The sequence below is a fragment of the Danio rerio genome, chromosome 23 (assembly GCF_052040795.2).
Source record: "Danio rerio strain M-AB ecotype USA chromosome 23, GRCz13ab, whole genome shotgun sequence".
In the NCBI taxonomy this organism is placed as follows: domain Eukaryota; kingdom Metazoa; phylum Chordata; class Actinopteri; order Cypriniformes; family Danionidae; genus Danio; species Danio rerio.
In genome coordinates, this window is record NC_141043.1 from 21,660,103 (window position 1) to 21,676,201 (window position 16,099).

A 16,099-nucleotide genomic window follows, 5' to 3' on the forward strand; every position below is an offset into this window, starting at 1 on the left:
ATTAACTGTTGTGCAAATGTAAATAGTGTTGTGAGAAACGCACCAAAGCGTCTGAGAAAAACTGTAATCTGGGGTCACCACAGCGGAATGAACCGCCAAGTCATTCAGCATTTGTTTTACGCAGTGGATTCCCTTCCAGCCGCAACCCATCTCTGGGAAACAACCATACACACTCATTTCCACTCATGCGCTACTGACAATTTAGCCTACCCAATTCACCTGTATCACATTTCTTTGGACTGTGGGGAAAACCGGAGCACGCGCGAACACAGGGAGAACATGCAAACTCCACACAGAAACGCCAACTGACCCAGCCGAGGCTCGAATAAGTGACCTTCTTGCTGTGAGGTGACAGCACTACCTACTGCGCCACTGCATCACCCACCACATTTAATCTTTACAACATTTTAAACATTTAAGACTGGCATCTCTGTATTTAAAAGTTGTATTTGCACCTAATTTGACATTCTGCACCTACATTTTGTAAAATTGTTAAGAATATCTAAAACAGAATTAAACTAAAAAAATATATATATATATATATATAAATATATATATTTTTTTTATTTATTTATTTTTTTTTTATTAAAACTGATTTTCATGGTTACATTATATTTCATAAATAAATATAAGAGCAATTTCAAAGAACTGTACAAATTTTTTGTTTCAATCTTTTAATCAAACTTGGGTCCAAATTATTTGGTGTTTAATCCCTCTTAGTGTTTATTGTAAATTTTGTAGATACAATACAAATGTGTGTTTGTTTCAAATAATCTGGATTCATATATAATCAATGAACATTTCACATATCAAACAGCAAAACAAAACAATCAGAACATATGAAAAAAGAGGCTGTTATTATCTGCATGTTGGACATACTTTAAAGCACATGCAAATTTTATCACACAAAAATGTGTACCAAAGATCATTTAACATGTAATAGATTATCAAAAACAAATCTATATAATAACATGTAATCCCCTTCTTTGAATGGTTTAAACAGTTGTTTTGTAACTTCACAAAAGCAGGGTTGATGTTTTGTTTGTTTTTAAGTGATGGACAGTTTTACAAGCTTCCCCAAACTCCTCGTGTTTGTTCACTCTTTGGAGAAAAGCACATAAACTCCACTGCAACAGTGAGCCACAGATGTTAAGAGCGGAGCGATGAAGATGTTTACTAAACTCATCCACAGTGACCTCACACAGGGCAGGCAGGAATGGCACACCTGAATACACGGCATTACACACCTGCAACAGACACAATTACACATTTTACACACATTATTCATCTGCACTATGATATATATCTATAAACAGATAGTTATAAACAGCTGATAGTATCCAATAGATCAGGGGTGCCTAAACTTTTGTCGATTATAGGGCCAAAAACCAAATATCATTATGAGCCATGGGCCGAAGGTAAATAAACCAATATATTACATTAAAGTTGCCATGGGTAATTTGCTAATTTATCATAAAATATTTTAAAATAAAATGAAAATGTTACTTTAAATCATATAAACTAATGCAGTATAACTTTTAAAATGATAACTTATTTCAACAAAAACAAACAATCACATTTATATCACAGTAAAGTTTAATGCTGAAATGCTGAATACACTAGTCAAGCAGAATCTGCCTTTGACTTGATTTGCTCACCGAAGTCTCCACACACCATTTAAATGAATCATTTAATTTCTGTTATCTTTTAACAATAAAACAAGCAATCAAATGGTTTCTTTACAGTTTAAATGACCATTTCAAAACCATCCCCATCATTCTCCCTCTCTTCTCAGATGGGATGGTGGGCTAAATCAAAGGTTACCACGGGTCAACTTTGGCCTGCGTGCCCAAGTTTGGGCATCTCTGCATTAGAGTAATCCATAAAACAGACAAAGGTGGGGGCAAACGGCAAAGAATCAATAATCCAAAAACAGTCCAAAGGTGCAAAACAAACAAGGCAATGACAAAAAAAGAGTACCGGGAGCATGGAGAAATGCTCAGAAATTTCCAAATATATGCAAACAAGACTTTGCATGATGTATGTGTTAAATGTGTGTGATGTGCTGCAGCTGTGTGTCTGTGTAATGTAACTGTGTGAACATAAACAGCATCTTTGAATGTAAAATGCTCAAAGTTCAATGCAAAGGGAGACCTTGGCTTGTACAGAGTTAGCTTAGCAAAGCCTACAATGAACGAACTTTGGGGACTACAAAAAAATACCTCTGGGCCAGTAAAATCACAAACATACTTTTGCACACACACTGCACAGCTAAGCTACATGGCCAGAGGCACTGTAATGTTACAGTGAACAGAGAAGGCTAAAATGCCATCCAAACGCTGCTTTTCCAGAGCTTCTTCTGTTTCTTTAATTAGGCTTCCAAATGACACGACACAAAGACAGAAGTTCTTACAGTTTAATATTAATTATGTTCCGGAGAATTATAAAATACATAGCAAGCATGACAAAACACAGCTTCCAAAATCTTCCAAACCTCCTAGTTCTGTGCTGGATTTGGTTAAAATGTCCTCAAAGAAGAAGCAACTCTATAAAGCAGCTAAGAAGCGTTTAACAGCTATGTAAGTGTTTTTATTAGTTAAAATTGATCATGACATGTACAGTGTCTAGTGTTAATGGTATGCTGTAGCAAAGATGTAAACAATGAGAAATGCTGTTTGGCACCGCTAACGATTTAGCTACAAGTTCATATCAGTCAAACCGCTGTTAACACACACACACACTCCTCACCAGCGCGTACAGCGTCTCTCTATAGGCAGCTTTTAAATGCGTTCTACATCTCAGATAATGAACTTGCAAAAGATACAGTATGTGGACGATTCATGTTACTTACACCTGCATATTCTAGATATATGTGAAAGACTTCGTGTAATGCGTTGAGTTATAAATAAATCCAGAAGAGCTCGCATAACTTGTGTAGCAGCAGAAAAATAAATCACACAGATCTCATCCCACATCTTGTGCTTTATTCTTCTGTCAGCAGTCTCACGATAAATTACAGAAAATAACTTAATTCGAGGGCGAGGCAGTGGCGCAGTAGGTAGTGCTGTCGCCTCACAGCAAGAAGGTTGCTGTGGTTCGAACTTCGGCTCAGTTGGAGTTACTGTGTGGAGTTTGCATGTTCTCTCTGCGTTCGCGTGGGTTTCCTCCGGGTGCTCCGGTTTCCCCCACAGTCCAAAGACATGCGGTACAGGTGAATTGGGTAGGCTAAATTGACCGTAGTGTATGAGTGTGTGTGTGAATGTGTGTGAGGATGTTTCCCAGAGATGGGTTGCGGCTGGAAGGGCATCTGTTGCGTTATAACTTGCTGGATAAGTTGGCGGTTCATTCCGCTGTGGCGACCCCGGATTAATAAAGGGACTAAGCCGACAACAAAATGAATGAATGAACTTAATTCGAGCATCAGAGAAAAATAAAAATCAGTCCCGCGCACATGCGCTTCTCGTGTTCCACGCGTCTATAGACTGACTCACTCACTCACTCACTCTCACACACACATACACAATGGCGATTTCTCTTAAAGGAGCCGCACCCCATTTTCACTCGTTACAGACACTTGTCAGATTTAGAGAGTGGGCATGAGGTTGACTGACTGTTTACACAGCACGAAAGCGTGTGCTTGTACGGGCGTGACGTGGAACCGATCCGCGAATCACAGCACATCATGATAGATGACCAATCAGAGCCTCTTGAGGCGGGCTTTTCAGAGGAACTAGGAAATATGACATTCATTTTCATGTTGGCAGATTAACTGTATATAATCAAAATAAGATTTATGAAAAAGTAACGTGATTTCCTTCAAGTGAAACATGAGCACACATTGCTTTGCATCTTTGCATCTGAGCCTTAAAAATACATTCTGGACCACCCCTTTAAAGTACAAACTTTTAGGTCCCATAGCTGGAATTGCTTAGAGCCCCCAAATCACTAAATCCACCTCTGGTCTTACCAGATGTGCATGCAGGCCAGCAGGGCGAACAGGCAGCCGCAGAGACAGGAGAGCGGAACCGCACAGATCGCGCTCAGGCAGCGGTAACTCCACAGCCGCGCGGACTCGAAGCCGATGCCACTGTAAACCCACACCCGGTCATAGCTGCGTGTGGATGCGGGCTCCGCCAAAACATCGCTGAACTCTACCTGGTTTCACAGTTTACAGAGTTAGCACCACAATTTTAATGTTAGAACCAACTGTAATTGTAAATATGTCCAGAATGAGAAGTGAGAGTCACCTTCAAGTGTTTGTTGATGCCGCACGGATCCCTGATGTCTACTGATGTGCTTGAGGAAAACTGTGGAGGAGGAGGAGGAGACTCGTAGATCTTCTTCACAACGTAATCTTCCTCTTCATCCTCCTCCTCATCGTCGTCATTAATGTTACATTCCACCAAATACTCGTCTGACATCATATTGGACTGCAAAGCAGATAAGCAACTTACATTAGTAACAAAAATGTATTTGCAGACATTGGAGTGGCTTATATTTATACTTTAGACATTGTTTTGGAGTCCAAATCCATAAGCCGTTAAACTTCACAGTTGCTCCACAGTTTATTTAGCTAGATATTGAGGGATCATCAAAATAAATTGTTAACAACCCTTATTATAACTATATATATTGAGCACTTTAAGATAATACATCCGGAAAGTATTCATAGCGCTTCAATTTTTCCACATTTTTTATGTTACAATCTTATTCCAAAATGGACTAAATTCATTTATTTCCTCAAAATTCTACACACAATACCCCATAATGACAATGTGAACAAAGATTTTTTGAAAGTGTTGCAAATTTATTAAAAATAAAAACCTGAAAAATCACATTTACATCAGTAGTCACAGTCTTTGCCGTGAAGCTCTAAATTGAGCTCAGGTACATTCTGTTTCTGCTGATCATTCTTGAGATATTTCAGCAGCTTAATTGGAGGTCAACTGTGGTAAATTCAGTTGATTGGACATGATTTGAAAAGGCCTGTCTATAAAAGGGTTGACAATGCATGTAAAAGCACAAACCAAGCATGAAGACAAAGAAATTGTCTGTAGACCTCCGAGACAGGATTGTCTGGAGGCACAAGGCTGGGGAAGGTTACAGAAAATTTCTGCTGCTCTGAAAGTTCCAATGAGCTCTTTCTCTGGTCTGATGAGACTAATATTGAACTCTTTGGAGTGAATGCCAGGCGTTATGTTTAGAGAAAACCAGGCACCGCTCATCAACAGGCTAATACCATCCTTACAGTGAAGCATGGTGGTAGCAGCATCATGCTGTGGGGATGTTTTTCAGCCGCAGGAACTGGAAGACTAGTCAGGATAGAGGGAAAGATGAATGCAGCAATGTACAGAGACATCCTGAATGAAAACCTGCTTCAGAGTGCTCTTGATATCAGACTTTTGACCCAAAGCACACTGCCAAAATATCAATGGAGTGGCTTCACAACAACAAGGTGAATGTCCTTAAGTGGCCCAGCCAGAGCCCAGACCTAAATCCTGTTGAACATCTCTGGCGAGATCTGAAAATGGCTGTACAGCATCGCTTTGTATCCTGATGGAGCTTGAGAGGTACTGCAAAGAGAAATGGGCAAAATATCCCAAAGACAGGTGTCCCAAACTTGTGGCATCATATTCAAAAAGACTTGAGGCTGTAATTGCTGCCAAAGGTTCATCAACAAGGTACTGAGCAAAGGCTGTGAATACGTATGTACATGTGATTTTTCAGGTTTTTTTTATTTTCAATAAATTTGCAACAATTAAAAAAATATCTTTTTTCACATTGTCATTATGGGGTATTGTGTGCAGAATTTTGAGAAAATAAATGAATTAAATCCCATTTTGGAGTAAGGCTGTAACATAAGAATAGAAAAAGAAAAGCGCTGCACTGTACCAGTACAAACCCCATTGGAATGAACGCCCTATAAGACGTTTAAGCAGTTGTTTATGGACTGGTAGTTACAGTTACAGGTTGGCAATTCACGATACATATCGCCATCTTGTGGACGTTTTGAGTCATTATTCCAGTGAAGCAATGTAATGTGTATTTTTTATATAGCGCATTTATTGTGGATGGCCATACACCCAAAGCGCTTTACAATCATGAGGGGCAGCTCAACCTTGCGACTTATTCAAGATGACAGCATTTCCTTCCCCGTTCACTCGACAGGTTAATAGCTATAATGATCCAGGTTGTAAATAAATAAATAAATAAATAAATAATAATAATAATAATAATAATAAACAGCAATAATGATTATATTAACTATTAGAAATTATAATAAAATAAAGACTTGCAGCCTCATTAAAAGTGTGCATAGAGCTCTATAGTGGGTCCTGAGCCACAGTTTATTAAAAACTGATGGGACAATGTGAGAGAAAAAGGCACATACTGTACTATATTTAGTCATTTTAGCCTACTGTACATCATACTGTAACACATGCTTGTATGCAGGAACCCATCGGGGCCTATTGTGGAGATGCAGATGTCTAAATCTGACACTTAATTAAATAGAAAAACAAATTCAGAAAAAAGCATATAGACAGGAAACAGAACGAACAAAAGGCACTGTGTTTAGATGACTATTACTATTAATTACACACACACACACACACACACACACACACACACACACACACACACACACACACACACACACACACACACATATATATAAATATATATATTAATATTACATTCAGGAATACTAATGCTAAATATTTCTTCAGCAATTTAATAATGAATACTTACCCTATCCAACAGCTCCGGTATACAAAACAAAAAGTAATCCTGTGCAAGTCAACAAAAGTAACTTCAGCAGCAATGTATGTCTATTCAGATCTATTTGGCAGACACCATCAAACGCCATAAACTGTCATGTCATCCACATCTAACAATTGAATATGTGCTCTGTATTAAAGTATTACTGGACATCAGAAAGCGTGAACGGGACGTCTGCACCTCACTCTGTGTCTGCACCAACAGAAGAATCAGTAGGCTGAGCACAGAGTTATTTTGGGGAGAGGAATGGAGAGGGAAACACTGATCGGGTTACTGGACAGAATGACCCTCTTCACGCACAGCTAATATTTTCACAGAGCATCTAAAATTTAAGTCAATTCGTTTGTAGATATTAGGAAACATAAATTCAAAGACATGTCGACCTCTGGGAGAAAAACTACTTTATATCACTGTTTTGCAATGATGGATGACTAAAGTAAACTGACTAGAATAATTTTATTTAAGGAATAATATTGATAATAAAATTGATATTTCCTAGCCATTCTTGAAGGATATGCCTTTTTTCTTTTAGATAAGCATATTCTGTCATAGAAATGAATTGTGCCTGAGTTTTCAAAGATTCAATAACTGAATCAATCTATTATAAAAGTAGTCCACATGACTCCAGAGATGCTGTCAGCAGGTATAAACAAAGCACACACAAGCACATGTTTCAACTTTGAAGTTATATAGCCTACCATATACTGAGAACCATAACTAACTTTCAAATATATCACTATTTACATTACATATATAGACTATTGCAACATGGTCATGCCATTGGCCCTTAAACAATTCCTGATGTTATCATACTATATCGGGGTCACCAATATGGTGCCCGTGGGCACCAGGTAGCCCGCCAGGTACACACAAGTTGCCCGCTGGCCTGTTCTAAAAATAGCTCACCAGAGCCCACATATGAGTAAGCTGCATCTAATATTTTCATAGGTATTCTTTTTTAATCACACTTGCATTGTTGTAAATTTAAAAACTAATTTAAGTTATAAAATAAAGAAACTTAAAAAAAAAAAAATCAGACAAATGAAGTTTTGCATATTGATATTTATCTACCTTGTAAAATCATTGTTGACAACTACTGTGAGAAATCATTAACATGATCAATGTCTTCACATAGATGAATATTATTAATTATTAAAAATAACATATAATTAAAAGTAAATTGAAAAAAAAAATTATTTAATACCTGGTAGCCCTTCACATTATTCGGTACCCAAGAAGTAGCTCTCAGTTTCCAAAAGGTTGGTGACCCCTGTACTATATCATAACTGTAACAAGTGGCAATTCAATCATATTTTCACGTTAAAACAGCTTTCATAATGTTATATAGAGGTCAAGTTGGTTTTATATTCGCACATTCAAACTTTTTACTTAGTAGTATAATTTCAGAAAAGTATTCTTTGCAAATTTTACATGGTGTAATTATATTATAAGTCAATGACTATCAAAGTACAGCATTGTTCACAGTTAATTACATAGTGCTAATATTGTTTTAAAGTCACTCTTGCATGCTATTTCAGACTTAATATTCAACTTAGTGTGGTAAACAGTGTATGGGCCATTAAATGAACAAATGTGTGAATATCAAACCTACTTTACCTCAATTAATGTTATTTATTAATATGTGGACCTTTTTGGATTCTCGGAAGCTATGGAAATTAAAAATGTAAAACAGGAACTACATTAGGACCATTGTTATTGTATACATTCCTTAAAATGGTCTAAATTACAATGTTTATTAGACACTCAGATTGTTTTTGCACACATATATGCTGCCTGAGCAGTCAAAACTTGTGTTTATTTTTTCAATACATATTTATTTACTATTTCTGTTTTTTTACAGGTCAGTTGCTTAAAGAAGCTGAGATAAAGGAAGACCCTAGCATTTTTGTGCATATTAAAGATGAAGACGGTGCATCAGGTTCTTGATAAAAGACTACTGGAACAGTTACACAGGCGTCAGAAGAACAGTAAGTTTTTTTTTGTTTTTTTTTTCAGTGTAAAACAATTTAATATTTAATTAAAACAAATGCTAATTTCAAAAGCTAAACATTAATCCAGTTGTTACAATAATTCAGCATAATATAATATCTAGTCATTTGTGAGGGTAAAAAAATGTTGAAATAATTTGTTAAAGTATTTTCCTTTTGAAGAATAAAAAAAACTCAATTTGCTTTGCCAGTTGCTTTTAGTTTGTACATGTACACAATATATGCATTCCAAATATAGAAGCCAGTGTAATATTTACAGAACAAAAAAAAATATTTATGTTTTTATTAGAAATGAGCCAACCTATGATGTAAGCTACAAGGTCTTCTCTGAGAGAGTCGTCCACCATCGAATGATTGTAAACCAAGGGGTGTCAACTATGACACGGCTAAGAAGAATATGGTAAAGAGCCATGAAGATCTTGATGCTTCAATCTACAGGTAATTGAAATACCCTAAGTTTATTTTGCAGCTTTGGAATGAACATTTATGCAACCTCTTTTTTCTCACAAAATAAGTAATCATCATATAATAACAATCCTCTTTTTATCATAAGTTGACAATGTGTTTTGATATTTTATGATTGTGATCAACATTTACTGTATTTTTTTTTTTTTTTATTTCAGGCAGGATAAATTAAAGTGGAGGCTGTCCCATGATTTCCCCCAGCTGGTGTTTTACTCTCCTAACCAGAGCAACATCAATGAATTGTTTTTCATTTCTGAAAAAACCCTTTCTGCAGATTGGTAGAACCAATACCTCATCTGGTAGAAAGAATACCTCATCCATCAGGTACAGAAACAACTGAGTCAACAGACATAACTAGTCAAAGTATTGGTGAAAGAACAGCAAGTAGAATAGCTGGTACTGCAGAGAACACAAGGACACTTCATAATGTGGCATTGATACTAAAGAGAATTGTGGATAACTCTCCTTGAATGACATGTCCATGGTCACCCACATCTAATGATTTAAATATTAGGGCAGCAAAATCTGTTGTGCCATTTGAACTGTTTAACCTACTTTCATGGATTATTGGTGCAACTGAAGAACCAACACTGGCCCATTGTGTTGATATTCCAGATGATTTGAACCTGAAAGTTATCTCCATTTGCCACAGCCATCGTTTATCTTGCTTCTAAGGGCCCGGAGGCAGACACCTAAATCATTGTTTCTGGGTGTAACTGTTTGGTAAGAAAGGATCATATAGTGCTAGTCTTTAATCAAGCTATATGCCAAAACTTGTAGTCATTGAATTAGGTGAATTTTCTGGGCATTCTGGGGAAAAGGTTTGGAGATGCAGCACTGCAAGATATACTCATTGATTCAGAAGTTGTTGATCTACCAATGGAGTGATGAGTGGTCATCCCTATAACCACAGCATGAGGGCACACAAACATCTGTATGAGAGTCTGCAGTTTCTTAGGCTCATTGCCACCAGAAGACTGAGATGAGTGTATGACTGTAATAAGTGAGATCACATGTGCATTCCAGAACAGGACAGTGGATATTTTGTATGAAAATGAAAAAATTGTCAAAATGTGTGTTTAAAATGTAGCTTTCAGATTCTGATTTTTGTGATAAGGATAGTAGTGATGAGTAAAAATGATATGTGTCACATGATAGTTCAATCTGAGCTGTTATAAAGTTTCTGTAAAATTTTTACATTTTTGGCGTTATTGAAAAATTTCTGCAGCAGACCAGCATTTCATGTCATTTTAGCCAACTTGGACCAAAATTGATTTTATTTTTTAACTTTGTGTGATACCTAAGTGCTTACTGAACATTTTTGAAAAATAAAACATAACAAACATGTTTAGGTTCAAATATCTTCTTTAGTTTTATTTGGTGCCAATCCGTGAAGTTATCCGGTGGGTTAATTGTAAAAAAAAAAAAAAAGCTTAATTTCATGGTCTTCATTTAAAATTGAGTAGATTAATGCACCAGTACTTGTCTCATATATGTAGCTACATGTATAAAAGTGGATTTGACACATATTGTGTGTTGCTAAAATGCATATTAATAAAGTTACAGGCCAAACTAGCAGCGTAAGATTTTCGTTTTTTGTAAATTCCTAATTAAACATATTTATGCATCTTGACAAAAAACTGCAGTATTTTTTTATGGAGAACTTTTAACATAACATCCATAAGGGTGCTGTCTATCCAGAAATGCATTAAAAAAGTAGTGCCCAGACGTGGGAACGAAAATCATTTTCTAGCCACTTTTTCTAGATTCCCCTTATGGCCTATTAGCATTCTTGTATTTTGAATAGTGTTATTCTCCAAAAAAGTAAATGTGTGTGTTTTAAACAGAACTCATCATAACTGCACTTAAATTAAGTTTAAACTGAAGTATTAAAGGGGACCTGTTACAAGATGTAAATACGTCTCTTATGTCCCTAGAGAGTCTATGTGACATTACAGCTCAAAATACCACACAAATAATGTTTTATAACTCTTTAAAACTGGCCTTTTAGGCTTTGTGCCATTTTGGTGACTGTCGCTTTAAGTTTCACAGAGGGTGGAGCTACGAATGCCTATGTGTCAGCATAGTGGCAAATACAAAATGTGCGTTGACTTCATGCAGCGCTGCACAGACTAATCGAAATCTGTCCTAAAGCAGTTCATGTGGGTTAGAAATTTTGTCCGACTTAACGCTGCACTGACGCCACATGACATCAAAGTACAACAACAGCACTCCGAGATGAGATGCCGGACTCAGCCAGAGCAGCTTCAGAAGAGCAACTGCAGGAGCTGCGATGACGACACAGATATTACACGATTGGCTGGATTCCCCGCATGACAACAGCCACGTGTGTTTTGGGTTTGTTATTGGACAACTTCCATCTAACAAATTTCCAAACAATTAACTTTTTATGCCATCACTATCTTGTACATATTATGTTTATTAAAAGATCACAAATATTTTACTGCAGTAATGATCTTTTTTTGTGGAATAATTTGTTTATAAAGGATACTATTTGCATAGGTTTATTTTCGACCTTGTTTTCACAGACCTACTGTATTCAGCGCCATAAGCTATTTAAATTACATTTTAAATGTAAACCTCGTTTAAACCAATCTTAATAGCCCAAGAGTGTTTTAAACTCTTTCGTTTTCCTCTTTATTCTCAAACTTTAGTTATAGGCTACTTAAATGTATTTAATAATTGCCTTGTTGTTGCAAATAAACTATTTGTTTGTATAAGATATTCCGTTTTATTTGTACTGTAACTCCTTTGTTGTTATTGCAGTAGATAAATAAATAATCACACCATGTGATCTCTCATGACTGCAGCAAACCATGAGCCCCGAATTGTCCGACCTGACGGCTCAACTCCGCCCCTATCTGCTCTAATCTCGTTGATCGCCAGCTGTAGCCGTGATTCATGTTGAACACACCTAAAAATAATGCCTATCAACATGTCAGTGTGCAGAGTGTCAAGTGTGATTATAAAAAATATTTTTTATAATCATTTTGACAATTAGAAGCTGGTTATATTCACAAACTGTTGCCACACAACTGTGTTTTTAACCCCTTATAAAAGTGATTTTTTTGCATTAATAGACCCACTTTAAATCACTAAATCAAAGTTAAAGCTAAATATAAACATAAAAAACTATAATACACTATTACAAAAGCACAAAACAGTCAACTAAAAGGTGACCACTGATATTTAGCTAATTGTTAGAAACACTGGCATATTGACTAGCACACCAAACCAGTAACATATACTGCTACTAATTACTATTATAAATAATTTGATTATTCTACAATTAACTAGCTAACATACAGTGATGATTATTAAAAAAAAACATTCATTTATTTTATTGACAATTTAAAAAAAAGTGAGAAAGTGACAAATATCTGGTATTCCGAACGCTGATATTATGAAACAAAACATCAAACCAACTAGCATTTGAATCATTAACCATGATGAAGTATTCCGCAGAGCGACAGTATTTCAGAATATAATTTATTTGGATAATATTGAAATCCACACATCAATGACATGATCTACCAGAGACACACACTGCTAAGGAATCTGAATAAGGGACGGGTGGAGGTCGAGGGACACCAGTGAACGAGGCGTTTATGTGCAGCGAAGAGGAAGTGAGAGCTATAGTACTTCCTGCGACTATGTGCAGATTCACAGTTTGATCGTTTCTGCCGTCAGTTCTCTGGCTTCTGTGTTGGACAGTTCCTGAGCTGCTCCGAGTGGCACTTATCTTCACAGTTGTCTTTACAGTTTTTGTATGTAGAGAAAATGGAGCCAGAGGGGTAAAAATGGCCACTGAGCTGTGCTTATTTTGGCCGCTCCACCTGTTCCCACGCGAGACCAACCATCCGCATCAGTGTTTGCATGCATGTGTGCTGGTTCCTTTCAGACTGAATGCTTTTAAAAAGAACAATCCAATGTTAAGCAAAGAGTTGGAAAATAATTCAATTAAAAAGTAAAAAAACAACATTAAATAGCAAATTATACCAAAAAAGTAATCTAAAAAATGAAAAACTAGAGCAATTTATTATTCATTGTGTTGTAGCTTGAACTACATTAGCTAGGCAAAATATCTAAAATGAAAAACAAGGAGCATTTATAGGTTAGTTCAGCAAATAAATGCTAAATTCTGTCATCAATTTCTCATCCTCATGTTAATAAAAATGGTTCATCTTCAAAACACAAATGCAGATATCTGATCTGAGAGAATTCTGTCCTTTTATTAAGTTCGTTCATTCAAAACGCCTCAAAATGTTTGTAAACAGATATAAAAAGAAATATTCTTGAGTCAAATCTTCAGAAAGAAACCAAATATAGCACATATTAACATTGATCAGTCAACATAAACAGAACATGCAAGCTCAGACCTTATTGGTCCTTGAGGAAGCTGAAATGTGCCATGTGAACAAGCAAGAACAAACCTTATTGGTTGTTATGGAAGATCAAAGGGGTGTGGCACACAGTACTGAACCTCATTGGCTGTTGTGGATAATTAAAACGAGTGTGATGCAAGAACAAACTTCATTGGATCTTGCAGAAGTTCAAAACTGCTATGTGGCACAGTCATTGGCTGTCACAGTTCAAGCAAGCACACTTAAGCTTCAATGACTTCTAATTCCTGTATACATCGTAACGGATCAATGTTTATTTATAAATAAATTCCTTGCATAAATCTGTTCTTCATATAAAGCGGTTGTCTTGTCTTAAAAAGCCTGGGATTAAAATGCTTGATTTAAATGGGTTTATTTTTTATTCCTTTGGGTGAACAACTTAAACAGAGAATCAGAAATCTCTGAGATCTTACTAAAAAAAACCTTCATGTGTTTTCTGAAGATGAATGAGGTAGGTGAGCACACAAGGACAGAATTTTGTGGTGAACTAACTGTTTAAAACTCCAAATGAAGTAGAAATCAGAGTGAGTGTGATGTCGGCCTTCATGAATCACTTGCTACATTCAGGGTGACACGTCTAGATCTAAAACAATAATGTGGACTCTGTCTGTCACGGACATCATTCCCACAATTCACTTGTCGATCAGAATCATCTGAGCTTTTGTGGGACTCGACACTTTGTCTTCCAGTACATCATCGGCAGATATTAAAACAGGGTCTACACACTACAGTCAAAAAACGACAGACACGTTGGACATCACTGCGATGGGAAGAATCTCGACTTGAGGACCTGAATAACTGTCAAAGCTAAAACACAAACACAACCGATAATAGGATCAACGACTTGGTCTCACGCGAAACAAAACCGAAATCAGTCACTGTCAACAGAAATCCATCGGTCAATAAGGCGCAAAAAGAGACAAATATATTGTATGTCTGGAAAAATAGATTCATATCTGTGATGAGCGTGCCGTTCCCACAACACTCCTTCAGTCCTGTTGGTCCTGGGGTTTGAAGAGGCCTCTGCTGCGCAGGCCAAAGCCTCCCTTCTTCACCGGAGGTCGAGCAGCAGCAGAGGAGACCGATGGGATGGATGGGACAGAAGCAGGAGGAGAGGATGGAGAAGCGCTCGAACCCAAGGCCTCTTGAGGAGGCTGACGAGACAACAGCTCCTTAAACACGGAGTTCATCTGACGACTGACCTCCTGTTAGAAAGAGAGAGAGATGTTCATCAGTACAGCAGGATGTGTCACCCAAAAAGGAAAATGCTGCTATTTATTACACATCGTTGTGCCATTCAATCCCCTGAGAAAGCATGTTCTGAACGCAAATTAAGATATTTTAGATAAAATAAGAGAGCTCAGCTACAGCAAGTGTCCAGAGATGTTCAAAGACCAGAAAAGGAACTTCAGTGGTTCAACTGCAATCATATGAAGCTCCAAGAACAATTTTGTGCACCAAAAAACATAAAAAACTGTAAATATGGCTCTGCTTGCTCTCCTGTGTCAGATAATAATGACTACACAGACTATCATGCAAATCTGCTCATAATAAATGCTCCAGTATTTTTAATTCCAACACATAATTTCTTATGTCTTTATGATTATTAACAGGGCTTTACATTAACACCCGCCAACCCGCCAAATGTGGGTAGATTTCAGCTCTGGCGGGTTAGACGGACTCCTCCACTAGCCACTTTGGCTGGTTGGTGATCTGGGACTTTAGGCCAGGACAGATTACTGTGCATATTTTAGACTTATGACAATAATTCTTTTTTTAAATGTAATGTTTTTTAAAGAAAAGTTTTGTTGAATTAAAAAGTGTACCTATAACGCTTTATTTTCCTTGTTTGGACACATTAAAAATTTGTGGCTAAGAAATACTTATTTGGTGTGGTCAGAGATAAATTTGGTAAATCCTTAATTTTGAGCCCTGAAAAGTCATGTGAAATAAAAACCGATTGCGTTGTGACACAACCCATTTGCTCATGCACACTGAGCAAGCTAATACACAATAGACACAAGAAGTTAAATGAATGAGAAGGCATGTGGACATAACACAACATCTAAATCAAGTCATTTTAGCATGTCAAAGTCAGATTTATGCATATAAAACTTATTTTCCCAACAAGAAAAGTGTGGCTAGTGAAAATGGCGAGTGGCTAGTAATGTTGGAAATCTACTAGCCACAGTCGCTGGTGATCAAAAAAGTTAACGTCAAGCCCTGATTATTAATAAAGTTGTGTGTTTAAGGGCCTAGATTGTATGATGACCGTAGTGTCATCCCTCTTCAGAGTAAATCTGGAATAATATGTGTGTCGCTGCTTTTTTTGTATGCCAAATGATTTGTTTTCTCAGGATCTACCAAGCTAGATGAGAGGTCATGGAGACCTTTTGTGTTGAACTGGAGTCATGAAGAATT

The 16,099-nt window shown here is 36.8% G+C and overlaps 2 protein-coding genes across 9 annotated transcripts in view; both read right to left on the reverse strand.

Annotated features, from left to right (window-relative positions):
* Positions 1 to 695: 695 nt before the first annotated feature.
* On the reverse strand, positions 696 to 6,984 carry cav4b (caveolin 4b). Its single transcript, NM_001080694.2, has 4 exons — positions 6,751 to 6,984; positions 4,248 to 4,430; positions 3,968 to 4,155; positions 696 to 1,247 (listed from the first exon to the last, which is right to left on the reverse strand). The coding sequence occupies exons 2-4, from the start codon at positions 4,422 to 4,424 to the stop codon at positions 1,097 to 1,099; spliced, it is 516 nt and encodes a 171-aa protein (NP_001074163.2). The 5' UTR covers positions 4,425 to 4,430; positions 6,751 to 6,984; the 3' UTR covers positions 696 to 1,096.
* Positions 6,985 to 12,750: 5,766 nt separating this feature from the next.
* The window catches only part of arhgap4b (Rho GTPase activating protein 4b), a 73,228-nt gene continuing 69,879 nt past the window's right edge, over positions 12,751 to 16,099 (reverse strand). For all 8 annotated transcript variants that reach the window (XR_015523429.1, XR_015523428.1, XM_087306939.1 and 5 more), the window contains one exon: positions 12,751 to 14,883. Coding sequence is in view for 6 of the 8 variants with exons in the window: in XM_087306939.1 (XP_087163065.1) it covers positions 14,668 to 14,883 (216 nt within the window). In the remaining 2 variants the exon portion in view is untranslated. The remainder of the gene's footprint in view (positions 14,884 to 16,099) is intronic.

Excerpts from the sequence above, each read along its gene's own strand:
- cav4b (NM_001080694.2), bottom strand. The coding sequence starts at position 4,424 with ATGATGTCAGACGAGTATTTGGTGGAATGTAACATTAATGACGACGAT. Across the intron at positions 4,156-4,247 it reads GCATCAACAAACACTTGAAG|GTAGAGTTCAGCGATGTTTT; the intron begins GTGACTCTCACT and ends CTGTGAAACCAG. Across the intron at positions 1,248-3,967 it reads CTGGCCTGCATGCACATCTG|GTGTGTAATGCCGTGTATTC; the intron begins GTAAGACCAGAG and ends TGTCTGTTGCAG.